Source organism: Ptychodera flava, chromosome 16, assembly GCF_041260155.1.
Source record: "Ptychodera flava strain L36383 chromosome 16, AS_Pfla_20210202, whole genome shotgun sequence".
Taxonomy (NCBI): Eukaryota; Metazoa; Hemichordata; class Enteropneusta; family Ptychoderidae; genus Ptychodera; species Ptychodera flava.
The window spans coordinates 4,890,351-4,907,500 of record NC_091943.1 but is presented as its reverse complement, the minus strand read 5'-3'; the positions used below and the strand labels follow the sequence as shown (position 1 = coordinate 4,907,500).

The 17,150-nt window shown below is 37.3% G+C and overlaps 1 protein-coding gene and 1 long non-coding RNA gene across 6 annotated transcripts in view; one reads left to right on the top strand and one right to left on the bottom strand.

Annotated features, from left to right (window-relative positions):
• The window catches only part of LOC139152588 (L-proline trans-4-hydroxylase-like), a 10,280-nt gene extending 7,912 nt beyond the window's left edge, over window positions 1-2,368 (bottom strand). For 2 of the 4 annotated variants that reach the window (XM_070725822.1, XM_070725821.1), the window contains exons 1-2: window positions 2,112-2,367; window positions 273-354 (exon numbers count right to left, since the gene is read on the bottom strand). In XM_070725822.1, coding sequence (XP_070581923.1) covers window positions 273-354; window positions 2,112-2,130 — 101 coding nt within the window. In that variant the 5' untranslated portion in view covers window positions 2,131-2,367. Of the gene's footprint in view, window positions 1-272; window positions 355-1,584; window positions 1,830-2,107 lie in introns of those variants that run through there. The other 2 variants (XM_070725823.1, XM_070725824.1) reach the window with 2 other exon arrangements.
• LOC139152589 (uncharacterized) lies at window positions 1,251-13,594 on the top strand. Of its 2 annotated transcripts, none has more exons than XR_011556658.1 (4): window positions 1,251-1,302; window positions 5,341-5,919; window positions 10,441-10,699; window positions 12,258-13,594. It is a non-coding gene; the product is annotated as an uncharacterized lncRNA (long non-coding RNA). The 2 variants fall into 2 exon arrangements; XR_011556657.1 differs by lacking the exon at window positions 1,251-1,302 and adding an exon at window positions 5,092-5,233.
• Window positions 13,595-17,150: the final 3,556 nt, after the last annotated feature.

Genomic DNA, 17,150 nt, shown 5'->3' with positions numbered 1-17,150 from the left:
AACTCATTCATAAAATGATATGCTTTTTGGATATTTTTATTAGATTCTCTTTAGTAAAATGACTTTTTTTCAGACATGTTCGTTCTCTCAAAACATTCACAGTTATGTATATTTATTTTATTCGCCACTTCGTTTGAATAAATTTATTTTTTTCAAAAAATCCAAAGGTCATAGACTGGCGCCCTCTACAGGGGCTGGCCACTGTTTGTGCTTGCATCGTTGGAGTAATCACAGATCAAGATAAACCAAGAGGAAACCAATCATTACCGGACCTTATCAGGATGAAGCCATCATTGTTGAAATGTGTCTTCATTTCTTCTGTGACGTGAAAGTCATCACAGACAAACTGGAAGTCTGAAGTGCAAAAATAAGAGAGAAAGAATAACCGTTGGAGAATGTTTCCATTCCTCATGACGCAGTGATACTCCACCCGTCATAAACACCAAAAGACCCCTTTCACCCATTTATAATTGTCATTTTAAAGATAACAGCTACATAGGGATGTAATAACGTTTGAAGCCATACTCAAATAGAGTTTCATAAACGGAGCTACATTTCTATGAAACTAACAGGCTCTTACGAACTTCAACCAATACACTTTTTGTCACTCGCACTGGTCACCTCTTATTATTGCTTCTGAGAACTGTGTGTTTAAATTTTTTCGCCTGACTTGTTGTTTCATGAAGATGCTTGCCATATCTGTCATCAAAGCTTCATTTCTTTAATAAATTGTAACTTTCAAAAACAAATTACTTGTCACAAACAATATTGCGTTGATAAGATCTCATGGAACCATCCCCACCTCCCTGAACTTAATGAGTTCATGAAACTTCCTCAAATGTATGCTAACTTAAACCCAGCATTTGCAGTTTTATTTCAAACAAGATTTGCTGACAGCGTCGTACATTTCTGTGAGAGAAATTAGTATAGGTCTTCACATGTTTTTCATTCGTCGGCCCCGGAAACGCATAGGGGGAAGGAAGTATTTAACAACTTAATCCTCAACCGTGTAACAGCTGACTGTGGTTCGAATATGGACCAGAATGAAGCATAGATTATTATTTTCGTACTGCCATTTAAAGTTAGGAACGAAACTTAAACACCGTATTACAGCCACGCATGAGCTCAAGCTCACCTGAACCATGGATGTAAAAAATAGAACCACCACTCCACCAATTTGCTGCGCAAATACATAGGGACAAAGGTCACAGACGTTATCTGGATTATTATGTTTTTCAGAGCGTCTGTTTATTTATCGTGCGAACCAGCTGCCCTGGAGCTGTTTTCTTAGTTCATCGAAAGGTAAAGTTCGAATGGTTTTATTTCCAGTTGTCTGTGTTTTTTTTCAGTAATCTGTACCCAGACTTCAAGTGCCATCTCTGTACCGTGAGTGGCACAGCTTGAACAGTAATCCACTACAGAATTAAGTATGAGTAGTGTCAGAGTGATATTCTCGATATTGGTAATGGACTGGGGTCATCCAGGGGTCAGACGTGACGGACCCCAGAATATGTGTCACCTTAACGCCGCGTATAACAGCCAAGAAATCTACACAACACAAAATGTAAATTTGGAAAGACATACCATTCATTTGCTGACACCACAGGGACCTAGTAATCTGGTTTTAGTTGTTGTCTTTGTTCTTGTTTACGTTTATACTAGTCGTGTTGTTGTTGTTTTTGACCAAATGAATAAAATTCAACGAACATAACTATAATTATAGGAAGAGAGCGTACGTTTGGAAAGAAATGCGTTGGGTCAAATAACGATAGAGTCCTTGTAATGTGTCTTGTGATATCTACATTACCTGTGAAACAACAACAACACCAGGACATATCAGCAAAATAGCGTTCGTACAAAAGAACATACGGGTTCAGACTTGTTAAGATCCGGTACACAGGTACGTTGATAACACCTGTAATGAGGTGGGCGTTTACACATTCCGCATGCTAAGTTGTTGTAAACACGGTGATGTTCATTTAGAAATACGCTGTCAGATAATGAGGTAGGGGGCAAAGCTTTCCCATTTCCATGGTCAGCCCATGCACATTTCTAACCATAGTGATAACGCAACGGACCGTTTTACATAAAATAAAGGATTTCATACCTACCTCTCCTTTCATAGGACATTTTCACACCACTGAGGATGCCCGGTTGCTGCCAATCTCCATGTAATCAGCTGACCGTCACCTGATTTGTTTCTTGTCAGTGTGTGTGGCGATAGAGTACTCGATTGCACAAACTTATTGCTACAATATCTGCGGTTTCGGAACCTGATCCACATTCATTCAGCGACGTCAAATTTTGTATAAATTGAAAACAAAAATATCACATTCTATCTAGTCTTTTAAGACCTCAAGCATGGTTCTGACCTCAAACATGTCCCGATACTAAAATTAAAGTAAGCTAGGGCGTTAAACTCACGTCTGACAATACCGTCATACAGCACTGGATGAAAAAACACTGATTGAATCACGAAAATGTTTTATTCTCTTTGGTGGAGTTGGTCAGTCACCTGATTAAATTAATTGATTTACTTAATGATTGCTTGATATTGCTCGTACTAGGAAAGTTGCAAGACAGTTCATCAAGAATTCAACACCTTTTTATACGCGAACAGTTTCGTTGGCTGCATCTGCATGGATCCTTAGTGGCATGCATGACCTCGATGATGGCACTACTAAGACGGATAGGTTTTCATTTTCGCAACTTTGCAGAGAATACGAATCTGGAGCACCCCTTTTTGTGACTTTCCGTCACAGAGGTATTCGTTTTTGACTAATGTGCGAGAAACTTCGACCAGAAGACACGCCCTCGTTGACAAAATCGATATAGATTACACTAAAGCTGACCATTATGAAAACTTGGCCGTATCAAAAGTGAGAGATAGACAAGTATGTACAGATCCCAAAAGGGACGAGTTTTAACCTTGTGATTTTTTTGTTTTTCGAACCTTTTACCGGGCAGCTACGGGACACCAATGTCCTTCCGGCACTTAAAGAAAAAAACAGATTCTGATCGTTATTTTCGAGTCTACGTGAATCAAAATAACTAACGGATTTAAGTCACGTACAGAGTCCATAACCCACATTCGTTTTTATCGTAAGAGACCCTCATATAATGATTTATTTCGCCAGAAAATTCATATCTAATAATGTATGTCACAATACTGAGCATCTATAAATAGTAAATGCAGATACCCTTCAAGTTAGAGACGAGATTTAAACTCCGAAAACATTTATCCTTCATTTTACTAACTCATATTGGCCTTCTTTTTATCTTGCCTTCACCAGATTTCTTTCGAAGTCGTGCGTAGATAAGATTTACCGTTTATTTGCTTTAGTACTTGAACTGTAGAGCAATTTATTTTGTATTAATAGAATCAAAAGTTTCTTGTCTGTCTCACCCATAAGAATTATATTGAACTTTATGTTTCAATAGTGCAGTTGTTGTAAACCTCGTAAAATTATTCATGTAATATCAAACACCATTATTAAAAGTAAGAACAGTTGGTCTAAATTTTATATTCCAATGATCAAAACACGTCAAAGCTTGTAATCAACCATTTCATCTTTGGAGGGAGAAGTTCAAAATCTAAGTATTTGCGGAGGAAAAAGTTTGCAGCTTTTGATGGTTTCATAAAAATATTCACACGACTACAAGTTCAACAGAGTTAAATAGGGAGGAAGCATTTGTATGCTCGGTTGTCTCCTAAAACATACTCGAAATCGTGTAAATTTTTGGTGTAATTTTCTCACGGTGTTGATAAACTCCGATAATAGAACTCATATAGAGACTTCGTTATTTTAGCCACACTCGACTGATCTAATTTATTAAACTGGATTGCAAAGTGTTTCAACACTTTGTTTTTTATATTTATGTCAATCCATGGGGTTCCTTAACGGACTTGTCCTCAATTCAGACACAAAGTTCACATATAGACCATAATGCATAGAAAACATTGCAATTAAGATACATATGTAGGAACCTTGCAGGTAATTTTGAGAATGTCATAAAGTTTATTGCACTCCTATTGTCACCTGGCAGTTAATCAACTCAAACACAACTGTATATACATAGTCAGTATGTCGTAAATTCATCACAACTGGTGTGCAATACAGACCTGGAGATATTTGTACAATCACATTACAAATCAAAGTCTTGAATGTAAATTTTCTTTCTTCTAGTTTACCTAACCTTTTACCTAATCTTGTACGCTAAAAGAATCACATAATTCTTGGCAAAGTTACTGCATCAATCGTCACGATTTCCCGTCGTTGCAGTAAGTTTATTTTGATAATATCCAAAGTTTTGATAAGTGTTGTGCTTCTAGCTTTTTAGAAATCGATGTTGGAAGACAAAAGAGCTTTCGTTAGATCACAAACTTAAGTGATACCTTTAACAGCCAACCTGTTGAAGTTGTTACATGTACTACTATTCACTTGTTGGCCTGCTGAGAGGTACCGGAAATCTTCAAAGTGTTGACTCTACTAGAGACGTTCAGAGTTCATTGATACTACATAGACTTTAGGTCTTACTAGACACGCTATGCTGGCGGGCATCGCCCAAGATAAGCTTTTCCCATTGTCTAAATGTATTGGTTTACTTGTTGGTTGTTCTACCCTCCTGCCCTGTCTGTTGCATTCCTCTCTCCTTATCAGTTGTATTCCACCCTCGTATTGTTTTACGATGGGGTATAACCGTTATCTTTAAGGCGTGACTTCTTTGATCATACAATAAACATGAATTCAAGATAAAATAACACACCCAATCATAAACATTGATACAGGTCTAAATCCTAAATTTACATGTCACAATTGATATTCAAAAGTCACTGTGACACGTTGCAAACCCATCACGTGAAATTCTCATGTTCTTCGTTGAGTGTTGACTACTTTCATGATTATTAATATAATTCAAATATATTCTAACGTCCAAACTTCTGAACCTCCTTGTAAAACGTAATTGGATATTATCTTGATGAGAAGCTTTGCTTTGACATAAACACTAATTATACAGTGAAAAAACCTAGCGATGATTTCACTTCATAAGAAAGCTTAAATTAGTCGATGTCTGCCAGAACGTTCTCCCATTGGTGTATTGATCTCTCATAGAGAGTGTCCTGACTTTAAATATTGTCCTATTGTATGGTAACTTAAAGGGTGGTTGTCGTCGAAACTCTGCTCAAAGGTTGCCAGGGACCCCTACGACCGATGTAAATACTGTATCTAAGGTACGTTGGCGGTTGATGAAAGTTGAAAAATGCTTGTTAAAAATGAATATCTTGAAATTTATATGTTGCAGCTATATTGAAGTGATGCATATAAACCAATTTTTCAGATTCTCAAACTTAACGGTCTGAGTATAATACCCAAGACAACGAATGGTCTGCGACAAAAGACAGCGTCAACAAGACAGATATTCAAATGCCTAGACTCGGTAAGGTACTTTTAAATGATCAGTTTGGTGAAATGGACGGAACATATAGGACAAAAATGATTCTTTCATGCGAGGGCGGCAGCACACGATCTGAATATGTATTTCTCCAATGAACGCAACACAGAAAACAATCATATGTCATAGAACTATAGTATTCAAAGAAGCTATAAACGTTTATTTCAGAAACTTATCTTCGAGGAGTATGTCACAAAATGACCATCATGGTGCGTGGGGGATTTCTGCACCATGTTTGCACATGATCGCATTCATGTGATCATGTGATGCAATATGTTTGTCATGTGACGAATGGACGGCTCAGATTTATAAAAGTCGGTTACCACAGGCTTGCTATTTAATTTGTTCCGAGTTGTCTTTGTCGCGCACATCACACAAGAATCAACACTTCAGTAAAAAGACCACATAGGTGCTACTTTCAAGTTGGAGCGATTTGACCTTACCCTGCAGAGTCCAAGATTTCAAGTAAGTGAACTCATTGGTATGAGTGTATTCGATCTGGATATACATTTATACTATCTAAACACATGAATCAAAGAAGGTCCATCTACAACCAGTCGACTTCAATATTGAAAGTTTTTATTCATGTTGATGTAAAAGGGTGTAACTCGTAATCAGCTAATTACATTGCAAAACAAATAGAACTGCTTTGATTTGAACGTTAATGTGCAGCATTTTGCACCATGATGATGCATAATGTTTGAGGTATCTTTACACTACCAATGGCAATCTTCTAATTTTACTGATTGAGTGATCAGCAGATAACTTTACCGACGAAGATCATAGAGTGTATTTTGTTGAGGTACGACCTACTCAGGTGATAGGTTTAAAATCAAACCAGGTTTTCTTGTTTTTTCATAGTTTTTCTTCATCTTTAGAGTATTTGTAGCTGTAACTTTTAACGATTTTCTCACTTTTTTCTTGTTTTTTCATTGCAAATTTTTGTTTTACTCCCTAAAGCATTTTGAAACACCTATACCCAGCTACACAACGACATACGTCTAACATGGACCCGTCATTGTTCTTTTTTAGTCCCGACAAGAATTTACCTGTCAACAATAACAATGTAGTCTATGCCCGTCACATATGCCAGCCTGACTTAACAAGCTAAATACTGAGTATCTGAACATGCTTTGTATAGTTGAACAAGATTGTAGTCGACATAAAAACAAAAATAGTGGAAAAATTATCGAAAGCTACAACTACAAGTCCTTTAAAAGTCTTGGTTCCGCAAGAAATGTTATTGACTACCGAAGAAAGTAACAAATGTTTAGAAAGTGTATTTCGTACGAAATACTATGGGCGAGAACGCTCTGGCTCTTTCAGTCGATGCCTGACAGTGAACAAGGCCATAACGCAATGACACGTATGTGGGTGTTTTCGACTCAATGGTTTATGTATCACAGTGCCTATTTGAAACTTTTGCAGGTTAAGTACAACCGGTAATTATTTTGCGATAAGGTGACCCACAGAGTTTTATCTCAGGTTATCCCTAAACTCATGATAAGACAAGCAGATCTTTAACAATGCAAAAAAGGCAAAACAAAATAGTATTGTGCTAAATGTTTTATAAGTAAACAAGTTTGTGTGATGTCGCTGATAGGGTTAAATCTTATCACATACAGTTCGACAATTAAATGATATGACGAAAACAAGTTTTCAAAACAGACGGAAGTCAACTCTATGTGCACTTAGTTGTTATCAATATTTAATTCGGACCATGTGAGATATTGAGATCTGATTGGTAAAGTTAGTGCTCGTGACACGAAGTCGCGTGGGAAACCATATCAATTGATTCTGAAGGGATAAGCTGGCCGAATAGAATGCCTTTATCATCAAGTAAGAGTTTCATTTGTAAAAACTACGTTTAATAAACCTGAAACCTTATATTGATAGTGTTCTTATTCTAAATTTTATCGCCGCTAATAACGAACGACATCGACCTATGTTTAATCCAAATGGTAAAAATATCGCCTTTGTTATACTAAATCATGGGCAACCGGTCGTGGACAAAACTACCCAAACTCTTAAAACGTCAGCCGATGATGAAAGAAACGGACTGTAATTTCTTTGATAGGAAAGAAGAGTCAAATCAAAAGAAAAACAAAAGGTTGACATCTAAAAAGACAATCAAAGCAGAGACTGAAACGGAACGTGAGTCAAATTCTATAATAGAAATGTGAGTACTGGCCAAAAACAAAATTTCCCTTCAATAAGTAAAAAAGTTAAAGTTTACTTCAACATAATTTAAGAGACGTTTCATTTTGTTTAATTTCGAGCCGTAGGACAACATTTTAATAACTTTTATTCGGTAACAGAATAGCCTATTTGCATATATCAGACCAAAATGTCACATGACATGTGACTGTAAATTGACGGTTTATGACGGATAATTTATATGAGTTGTATTATAATCAGCGATATTCTGCGGCTGGCCTTCGAAACTCTACACCTTCTCCCCTTCTATAACACAGAGCTAAAAACGTGCAAATTGATCAGATGTTAACTACATGGCACTTTGAATCGGTATGCAAACAGCTCTAATTTCAACAAAAATCCTACATGATTAGTTTTAGTCGATTTCACTCCCACATACATATTAGTAACCACCAAAAATGACTCTCATTTTACTTATACATGTATTGCATTGCTGAAACAAACAGGGTGTTTACTTTGACAGGCAACAGGTACAGACACTGGTATTTGAATGATGAAAACAAAACGCACTAATTGTGATTAATGCGATCAAATTTCCGAACCATAGTTGTGAGATATGATCTTACATGTGGATGAGATCTTTCATGTCCATAATTGATATGTCATGGCTGCAATGGCTTGCTGAAAACGGCTAACAAATTCGACATTGCTGCAGAGAGGGATTTTCACTTCATAAAAGTCTGGTTCTAAGCAGTGCAGACAATGAAGCTGCTGAACAAAATGGCCAGTGAGGGCGGTCCGCAAGGCCACAAAGTGAATAGAAGGCTAGAATGCCTGTTTAGTCTATGTTGTTCTTCGTAGGCATAGCTGTTCATAGGTTTTGTAAAAACATTAAAAACTCACTCTCCTAGCAATACCCATATTTGACAATTGATGTAGCTCTTCCCATGAATTGACGGTGTAAACAATACAGAAAATTCAAGTGTTCAACCAGAGATACAATGTCACAATGAGTAGGATCACGTGACAGGAATGCAGCCGTTTGGCTATACCAGTGACGTCAACACATGGTATGCAAAAAAGCGTGTATATTACGGTGAATGGTCATTTGTTCCTTATGAAATATGAACGCGATTTCTCCAACTTTGTAACACCCACTTGTAAGATGTCAATCAGCCACTCATTCAAGTTTGCTCAAGGACTCGTAAGTTAACAAAATGAATTCTGACCTGATATTGAAATGACCGACACTGATTATTTCGCCGATATAGCTAAAGCATTTTTAACTTATCATATATTTTGAGTATGCGAAATGAAGGTCATTTTTCCTCGGTTACTGTTTGAAAAGTGGTGGAAAAACACGCTACTTCGTCTTTTTCCCTGCCCAATGCTGCCACTGGCTGCGCTGTTCCTATCGTCAAGCTACTGTGACGTAATCTGCAGCTGTGACTAAAGCACACAACCAGTTATCATGTTGATAGACATGTTTTGCAGGCAACTTATTAATACATACCACTTATAGAAGCGCATGTCTTCAGTGTGAACGAAGTATGCGCCTTCTTTGGTCTGTCATATTAGTTTCTTCTAAATTCTGCTTATTCATCGTCAAGTATATAATATGATGCTACCAAAAGTTACGTTCACCGTACATCGAACTTTGAAAGGCGTTTGAAATGCGTATAAAGCAGAATATCGCCGCTTATTTTTCATCCAAACATACCAAATTTGGCTTCATTATCAGTTACTAAAGATTTTCTGTTTACTACACTTTCATCAACAGGAACGTCTTTTCTAAGGATTGAAATGTAAAAGTACTGTACCATTTACTCGACCAACGTCACAAAAATGTTTACATTGGACTGGAATGAGGCAGTTATATCCCCCACACATCGAATTTAGAAGTGTTTCTACCTGTACATGATATAAAACCGTCAAGTTTAAACTTGTGCTAAATTTACAGTTACAAAAAGGGATAGTGGTTAAAAAAGTTGAAACCTTGACTTCCATTTTAACCGAGAGAGGCAAATTTTGTATATGTTGTCTCATATTGGAGCTTAGGATTCAATTTTTCCATAATTTTGATTGAATTGATTAAGTGTTGACTTCTTTATACGCAGTACACTATCTATCATCTGTACATAATTATTAATTTATTTATTTATTGACATTTGATATCATTGAGCCATTGTCATTTTATTTTCCGTATGCCAGAACGCTATAACATCATATACATGAAATGGATTCTAAAATAACTGTTTTGCATATCGCACATTGAAGGGAAACAGGGATAGATTTCCGGCGCAAAAAGTTTCTCTTCTGGGAAGGGTCACAAAGAACAGCAAAATCAAGAATATTCCAACTACCCTCTGTCCCGAGTATATAAATTAACAATCCCTTTGAAGTACGTGTCGTGGACACTGCTAGCGCCGACTACACATGTATTATTCAGTGCCTTATCAACTGCTTTATTTTTTCCTCCATTTGTCAGTCAGAGCAAAAGAGTTTTCGAAACTAAAAAGCTCGTAAGCTGTTCGATTTTTCTGTGACCTTCTCATTGCATATTGCAGTGGCTGCACCCTTGCATACAGGCGTGATTTGTCGATTTGAGGCCAGAAATGAATTATTTTGAGAATGATTGTTCGCTTAGCACAACTTCAGCGCTATTAGGAGAATCACTACCATACCGCAAGATAAAATATTGACGATATACGAAGGCCGAATAAATGAGTTGTTTCATTAATGATTGTTGGTCACATACAGATTGGGCTTCTGAAATACTACCGTCCTAAAAAGGAATCTGTTTTAATTTGCGTATCTTTGTTTCCACAGAAGTGAGGCTGACTTTGAAAGATGTCTTTGAAGTGGCTTTCCGGCATAACATTTGTTCTGTTTCTGGTAGTACACATAGTGCTATGCGTGCCAGTTTTAACTCCAAGCAGACATCCACTCACAAGAAAAAAAGGCGACAGCAGTACAGAAAATGCACCAACACGAATTGATGGCGACAACATAACAGAAAAGGCACCACCACAAATTAATGACGACAACAGTAAAGAAAAGGCACCACCGCAATTTTTTTACCGCGAACGTAAGTTAATAGTTATGGAATAGAGGTCAAGGGTTACGCCCTGAGAGGGACGATAAATTATTTCAGAGACAAGTGTTTTTAATAAGGGTCTGGAATCTCTTGGTCAAAGTTATTGCAGCGTAGGGGACAATCTATTGTACCCTGACACCACTCTATTGTTACTCCCAGTCAATTTTCGGCGCTGGTGCGCTGAGGTATGATATTTGTGAACGACTTCCGTCATGGTTACATTGGCGACTGCCTCGTGGAAAAGCTCTCCTGCATGATGGGAAGGCTCTTATTTATGATGGGTACGTTTATTTTGTTAGATTGATTGTCACTATAATGGCTTTGCTTCACAGCTCATGTCTGTGTAAAACTACATTTCAGACTTTGTTGCATGTTAGCGATTGTTTAGGGATAGCTATGAAACTCGATCAAGTGTGCAAATAGGGTCAACAGCGATATAGTCGTCGGCAAACTTGAATGTCCCTTTTCTTAACTCCGGCCGTTTTTTCTGTGAGTTATATGTCTGAGGTGTACTGATTGATTGCATACTCATGGCGTACATAAACGCAGCTTCCGAAAGTCACTGAGCTGCGCAGACTATACACGAGTAACAATTGTGTTTGAAAATACGAATGTGCTGACTGCTAAGCTATATTCTCACATGATTCAACACACTTCTAACAAAGGGTTTGATTCAGGACAGGAATTAAAAGAATATATATTGTTCAACAAAATGGTGTCGAAAGTCTATTTTTGCAACCAATCTATCAATCTGTCAATAATGTGAAAACCGTTGGGTGCAACCGCCGAATAAATGGAAACGCCAATACCCCCCCCCCCCCTCGAAACCAGGCATCAAAGCTTTAGCTACGATATCGACAAGAACGTCATAATTTACTGTCTTTTCATATTATGGTTTCCTGAAGACCAAAAATAAGACATAAGAATAAACTAAATCACTTAGACGTTTTCGGCATCTGGCATCAGCGTCAGCTTATCGTGTATACATTATCATACATTATACAGAGCTAGAAACTCATATGACAACTTTCGAGGAAGATACACTCGTTAGCACAAAGGTATTGAGACAAGGATTCTCAGAAGGTAGATTAATTAGATTCTTTTAGAAGTTCTATAGTAGATAAGGGCTTGTGATATCAAAACATTGCACATGTTTCTCGAAAGATGAGAAACAACAATACTTTGGTGCTTCGCTGCATCAGTCTCTTTAGTAGGTCGATTTTGAATAATAGTGTAGTATGCTAGCCTTTAACTCATGGATTCTTTCGAGTAAGACACAGCTTATAGCACAACAGTAGTGAGACAGTGATTCTCAGAAAATAGATATATTAGATTCTTTCAGAAATTCTACGGTAGATAAGGAGATCTGATATGATATCAAAGCACAAAACATTTATTCTCAAATGATGGGCCACTCCCGTGTGAAATTCGATCATCGCTATCAATATTTATTTATCTTAATGCTCCATTCTGTAAGCTAGTTATATTACTAGTATTCAATGCTACTGACAAACGTAATTACTGATTGAACTTTTCATTATCTACGCAGGCAGCCTATCGACCTGGTTATGTGAGCTCGGTTTGTTTTGTAGCACATCAGATGCCCCCCAACGACAACCTTCAAAGTTGAAGGAATACGTGGATCGCACGGACACGACAAATGGCGCAATTTCCCGTGCCCCTTCAAAGTCGAGTGAAGAAAAGCATCGCACGGATAAGAAAAATGGCGCAATTTCCCGTGCCCCCTCAAAGTCGAGTGAAGAAAAGCATCGCACGGATAAGAAAAATGGCGCAATTTCCCGTGCCCCTTCACAGTTGAATGGCGATAAGCATCGGAAGGGCACGAAAAACGTCCGTTTAAACGTCAATATACCTTCAAAACGTCCACAGAAGTTATTCAGCTTTGCACCTGATCTGAGAGATTATCTCTGTCGGCTCCAACTGCTTTGTTTGTGATTGGATTATTAGCTACCAAAACCTCCAAGTTCGTATGGAAGCAAGCATCAATTAAACATGTGAAATGTCGAACTTTTCCGTACCTGGCAGTCAGGATGCAAACTGGCATAGTGGTTGAAATACTTGGACTATCGATCAGAAAAATCAAAATATATCATTCCTAATGATCTACAGTGAAAACAGCTGTTTAAAATGTTTTGATTCAAATGATAAAAAAACCGAACAGCATCACGAATCGAGCATTAGAACTAGGGAGGAAGAAGCCTAAAGTGGAGAAAAATATGTCCAAAAGAATTATAATTAAAGGAAAGGAATTTAAGGGAAGGTTTTGCATGATGATCTGCTCCGCGAAGCATACTTCAGTCTTGATTTGAAAACGAAAAGACTCTGCTTGACATTGTTTAAATGGTCATCTGCATCGATGGATCAATGCACCGTCACCGACCATCACTGAACTCTTGATGAAAGTCCAAACATCTTTGGTATGTTTACTTCTTCAATTTCACACCCGAATTGAAACTTATGCTCTAATAAACAGTGTCTTTCGATCTAATGACGAAACTCTGCTTCACGTACCACGGGGTAACCGCAAACTTATTGCAATCGTGCTTTCTCTAAGTCATGCAACGCCCCTCCCCCATCCGCCGGGAATTATGTCCTATTACAAGTTCGCCACTCACCCATTCTTGATTATTTTACGAAGAACGTGAAAACGTTTCTGTTTAGAAGAGCATACTGAACAACTCTGACTCTGTAAAGCGCCATTGAACACAACTGCATTTCGGAGTTTGGCGCTATTGAAATCGACTTGATTGATTGATCCGTGAGCTACGATATATATAGATATATAAATTATCTTTGATATCAGAAAAGTATCGCTGTATGTTTCTCCACAATCCACTCATATTAAAGTCTGCACCACATAACCAACATCTGCTTATGAGTTTCATGTTGAGCGAGATCGGAAATTTACTTTTTCGGCCTGCGTTGGATTTGATAATAGACATCTAAGTGTTCTCGTTACACGCCGTGTTTGGCTTTTACACAGTAGTGTACTGGAACGATTATCTGCATGTGTGATGTGTAACCAGAATAAAATAGCAGAACTGAAAAAAGTTCTATGAAGATGTTTGGATAACTTTAGGGACCAGAATACATTTTACATTTTGTTGACATTTACCAATCAATGATGAAGCTATTTCAGTAAACGGAAACGTTTGTTAAGACCTCTGAGGTGTACTCTGCAGATTCGATCAACAAAATTAAGCTCTCCATATAACTATGGTTCCTCCACAGCTCTCTACCACAGAGGCGACTTGAAATCTTCCTCATTACTTTACTACGTCGCATCCTGACAGTTCATGCTTCCTTTTTCTAGATATTTGACGATCTCCATCGCTCAAAACCGTTAACCGTACTAGAGAACACCTTTCTTCAGCTCGCCAAATTACTAGTGATGGCTGTAATTTAGCCTTTTTAGCCATTCCATATATCACGATTCCTTCACAAAATAAAAAAAGTCAGCCACTTAATCTCATTTTCTGCCATGTTCTGCCGTTCGTTGGTTTTTGTCATACAATACAGTAAAGTTAATTTATGGCTGTGATTTTTTACCAATCAAACAACAGACAAGTTTGTTGGCGTATTTTAGAGGCAGATAACACAGAAATATCTCTTGTTTGTGGGAATTTTGAACCCTGAGCAAACATCACCTAAACTGGTTTACTGCCCCCAACGTCCATAGCGGGTAATATGTTTTTGGTACAACACTGATAAGAACTTCACCGAAGAACCTGTTTGGGTACAAGCATCTTAAAATATCAAGCTATTGTTTTTAACATTCTACATTAACGACAGCAATTTCTACGGGAAGAGCGGCACGGAACTAGATCTAGAACTAATAACATGTTAAAAATTCGGTATGGAAAAATTTGTAAAATGGATATTACATGAAAAAAATGCTAGCAGTTTTTCAAAATCCTCCGCTAATCGATAGTCAGTGTGTTTCATCTAATGCAATATAAATTGTATATTGGAGATATCTGGATTACCTCAAGTTCAACTGCAGTAGGAAATTAGCTCGCAATACTGTAATTTCTCGAAGTTTTTATTAGCATAAAAATACTAAATCACTCACAAGGCTTGTACGTTCTGTCACATTCATTCGCACCGTAATGTTAGAATGAATGTTTCTGTTTTAGATTACTCAAAGACAAAGTGAACACGACAGTTTTGTTAACTGTGCTATTTTCCAATATTTGGATTCACTTGACAGTATTGAATGTCTAGTTGATGACATTGGCCTACAATGTCTCTCGGCAAAGTTGTGATTTAAACTGATATCATGCGAATTTTACAGGGGATAGGAGTATCATGGCTCATATTTACGATAAAGATTATGCATTCGCATCACAATGTCCTCGTCGATATGACTGATGGCGCTCTCACATGTTTCGTGGGTGTCGATAACATCTCCAGCATATCCCCTTTCACAGTCGACAGGAAGCCAGGAAGGATTTGCAGGCATCACTAACGGAATATTTTATGATTTGGCTTGTTCTTCACTTATAATATTGATGGGATTGTTGATATCGTTTTCAACACCGTGACAGATCACCTCAACATTTGTGATTCACGGTGATCGTGTCCAGTCCATCGTCATGTGATCATTTTGTAGATTGCTACCGAGTAGCTCGATTTTCTTTGTTGCAAGTCAGACTACACATCAGAAACAGAACGTACAGTACACAATGGAATATTCCTCATCGAAGCAATTACATCGCCAACATTTGATTCAGCCAGTCGACGTTGGCGGCGCCTTAAAAAGCAACTCGCGTCCGTCAAACATTGTTGCGCTTCAAAAGGTAAATACTTCGAACGGTGTTTGAAGTGCTGCTTGTACAGCTAGTAAGATGTTTTATGACCTTGAAGTGTACCTTGCAACCCGATAACTTTGTTCTGTGACAAGATGGTAATACTCGTGCAGAATGCATATGTATGTGTGTGTATGTATGTATGTATGTATGTATGTATGTATGTATGTATGTATGTATGTATGTATGTATGTATGTATGTATGTATGTAAGTATGTATGTATGTATGTATGTATGTATGTATGTGTGTGTGTGTGTATGTATGTATGTATGTATGTATGTATGTATGTATGTATGTATGTATGTATGTATGTATGTATGTATGTATGTATGTATGTATGTATGTATGTATGTATGTATGTATGTATGCATGTATGTATGTGTGTGTGTGTGAGTATGTATGTATGTATGTATGTATGTATGTATGTATGTATGTATGTAAGTATGTATATATGTATGTATGTATGTATGTATGTATGTATGTATGTATGTATGTATGTATGTATGTATGTATGTATGTATGTATGTATGTATGTATGTATGTATGTATGTATGTATGTATGTATGTATGTATGCATGTATGTATGTGTGTGTGTGTGAGTATGTATGTATGTATGTATGTATGTATGTATGTATGTATGTATGTATGTATGTATGTATGTATGTATGTATGTATGTATGTATGTATGTATGTATGTATGTATGTATGTATGTATGTATGTATGTACGTATGTATGTATGTATGTATGTATTGTATCAATGCATGTATGTGTTTACACAAGTACACTTTCACGCACGAACGTACGCACCACGTAAGTATTAACGTACATTATGCATACATGTAGGAATGTGGAGGGAATGTACATAGAATTCAATGAATTCTCGATGGGATTCCGACCCAAACCGTATATGGCACCCAGTCATCTATAGCGAAGACATCACAGTCAAAACATCTGGCTAAATCCCCACCCTTAAAAAAGAGTGGTTCAATAACCAAGCTATAGTTGTAACAATTCTTACTGCGACTCCTCCGCATGCTATAGAGATGTATTTGTAAAATGTTTATGGTTTAAGCTGACTCTCTCCGAAATCGTGAAATTGTTTACACCTATGTCTGCACTTTTCATAGATAGAGCAGGTAGAGAAATCCTTTCCCTTGATATATCGTATGGACACAGAGCTAAGACCGTGACTATTCGCATTCCACATTCAAACTGCCTACAAAACAACATTTGAGAAGAAATAATCATCTCTCCACGAAAACTTCGAAAGGAAATCGAGATTCTATCAATTCAAAGGAAAATTTTATGTAACAAAACAATTAACTTGATGTTTTGTTGATATACCGATAGGCTTTATCAACAGCCACTGACTGTTTTTGTCAGGCATCTTGTTGCATATTAATTATTACGATATCTAGGTGCTATATCTAGGTGCGTTGAAAATATTGACGGCTAATGATCCCTAAATCACGTCCATGCATAGTTTTGATCAAAGAGCAACCCAGGTTGGAAGCCTGGTGTACTTTTCATTGATCTCCTCATGTGGCCAGAACGGCAGATAATAATTGTTATAATCGAATACAGCGATGCTTTTAAACACTTTAAACTGCA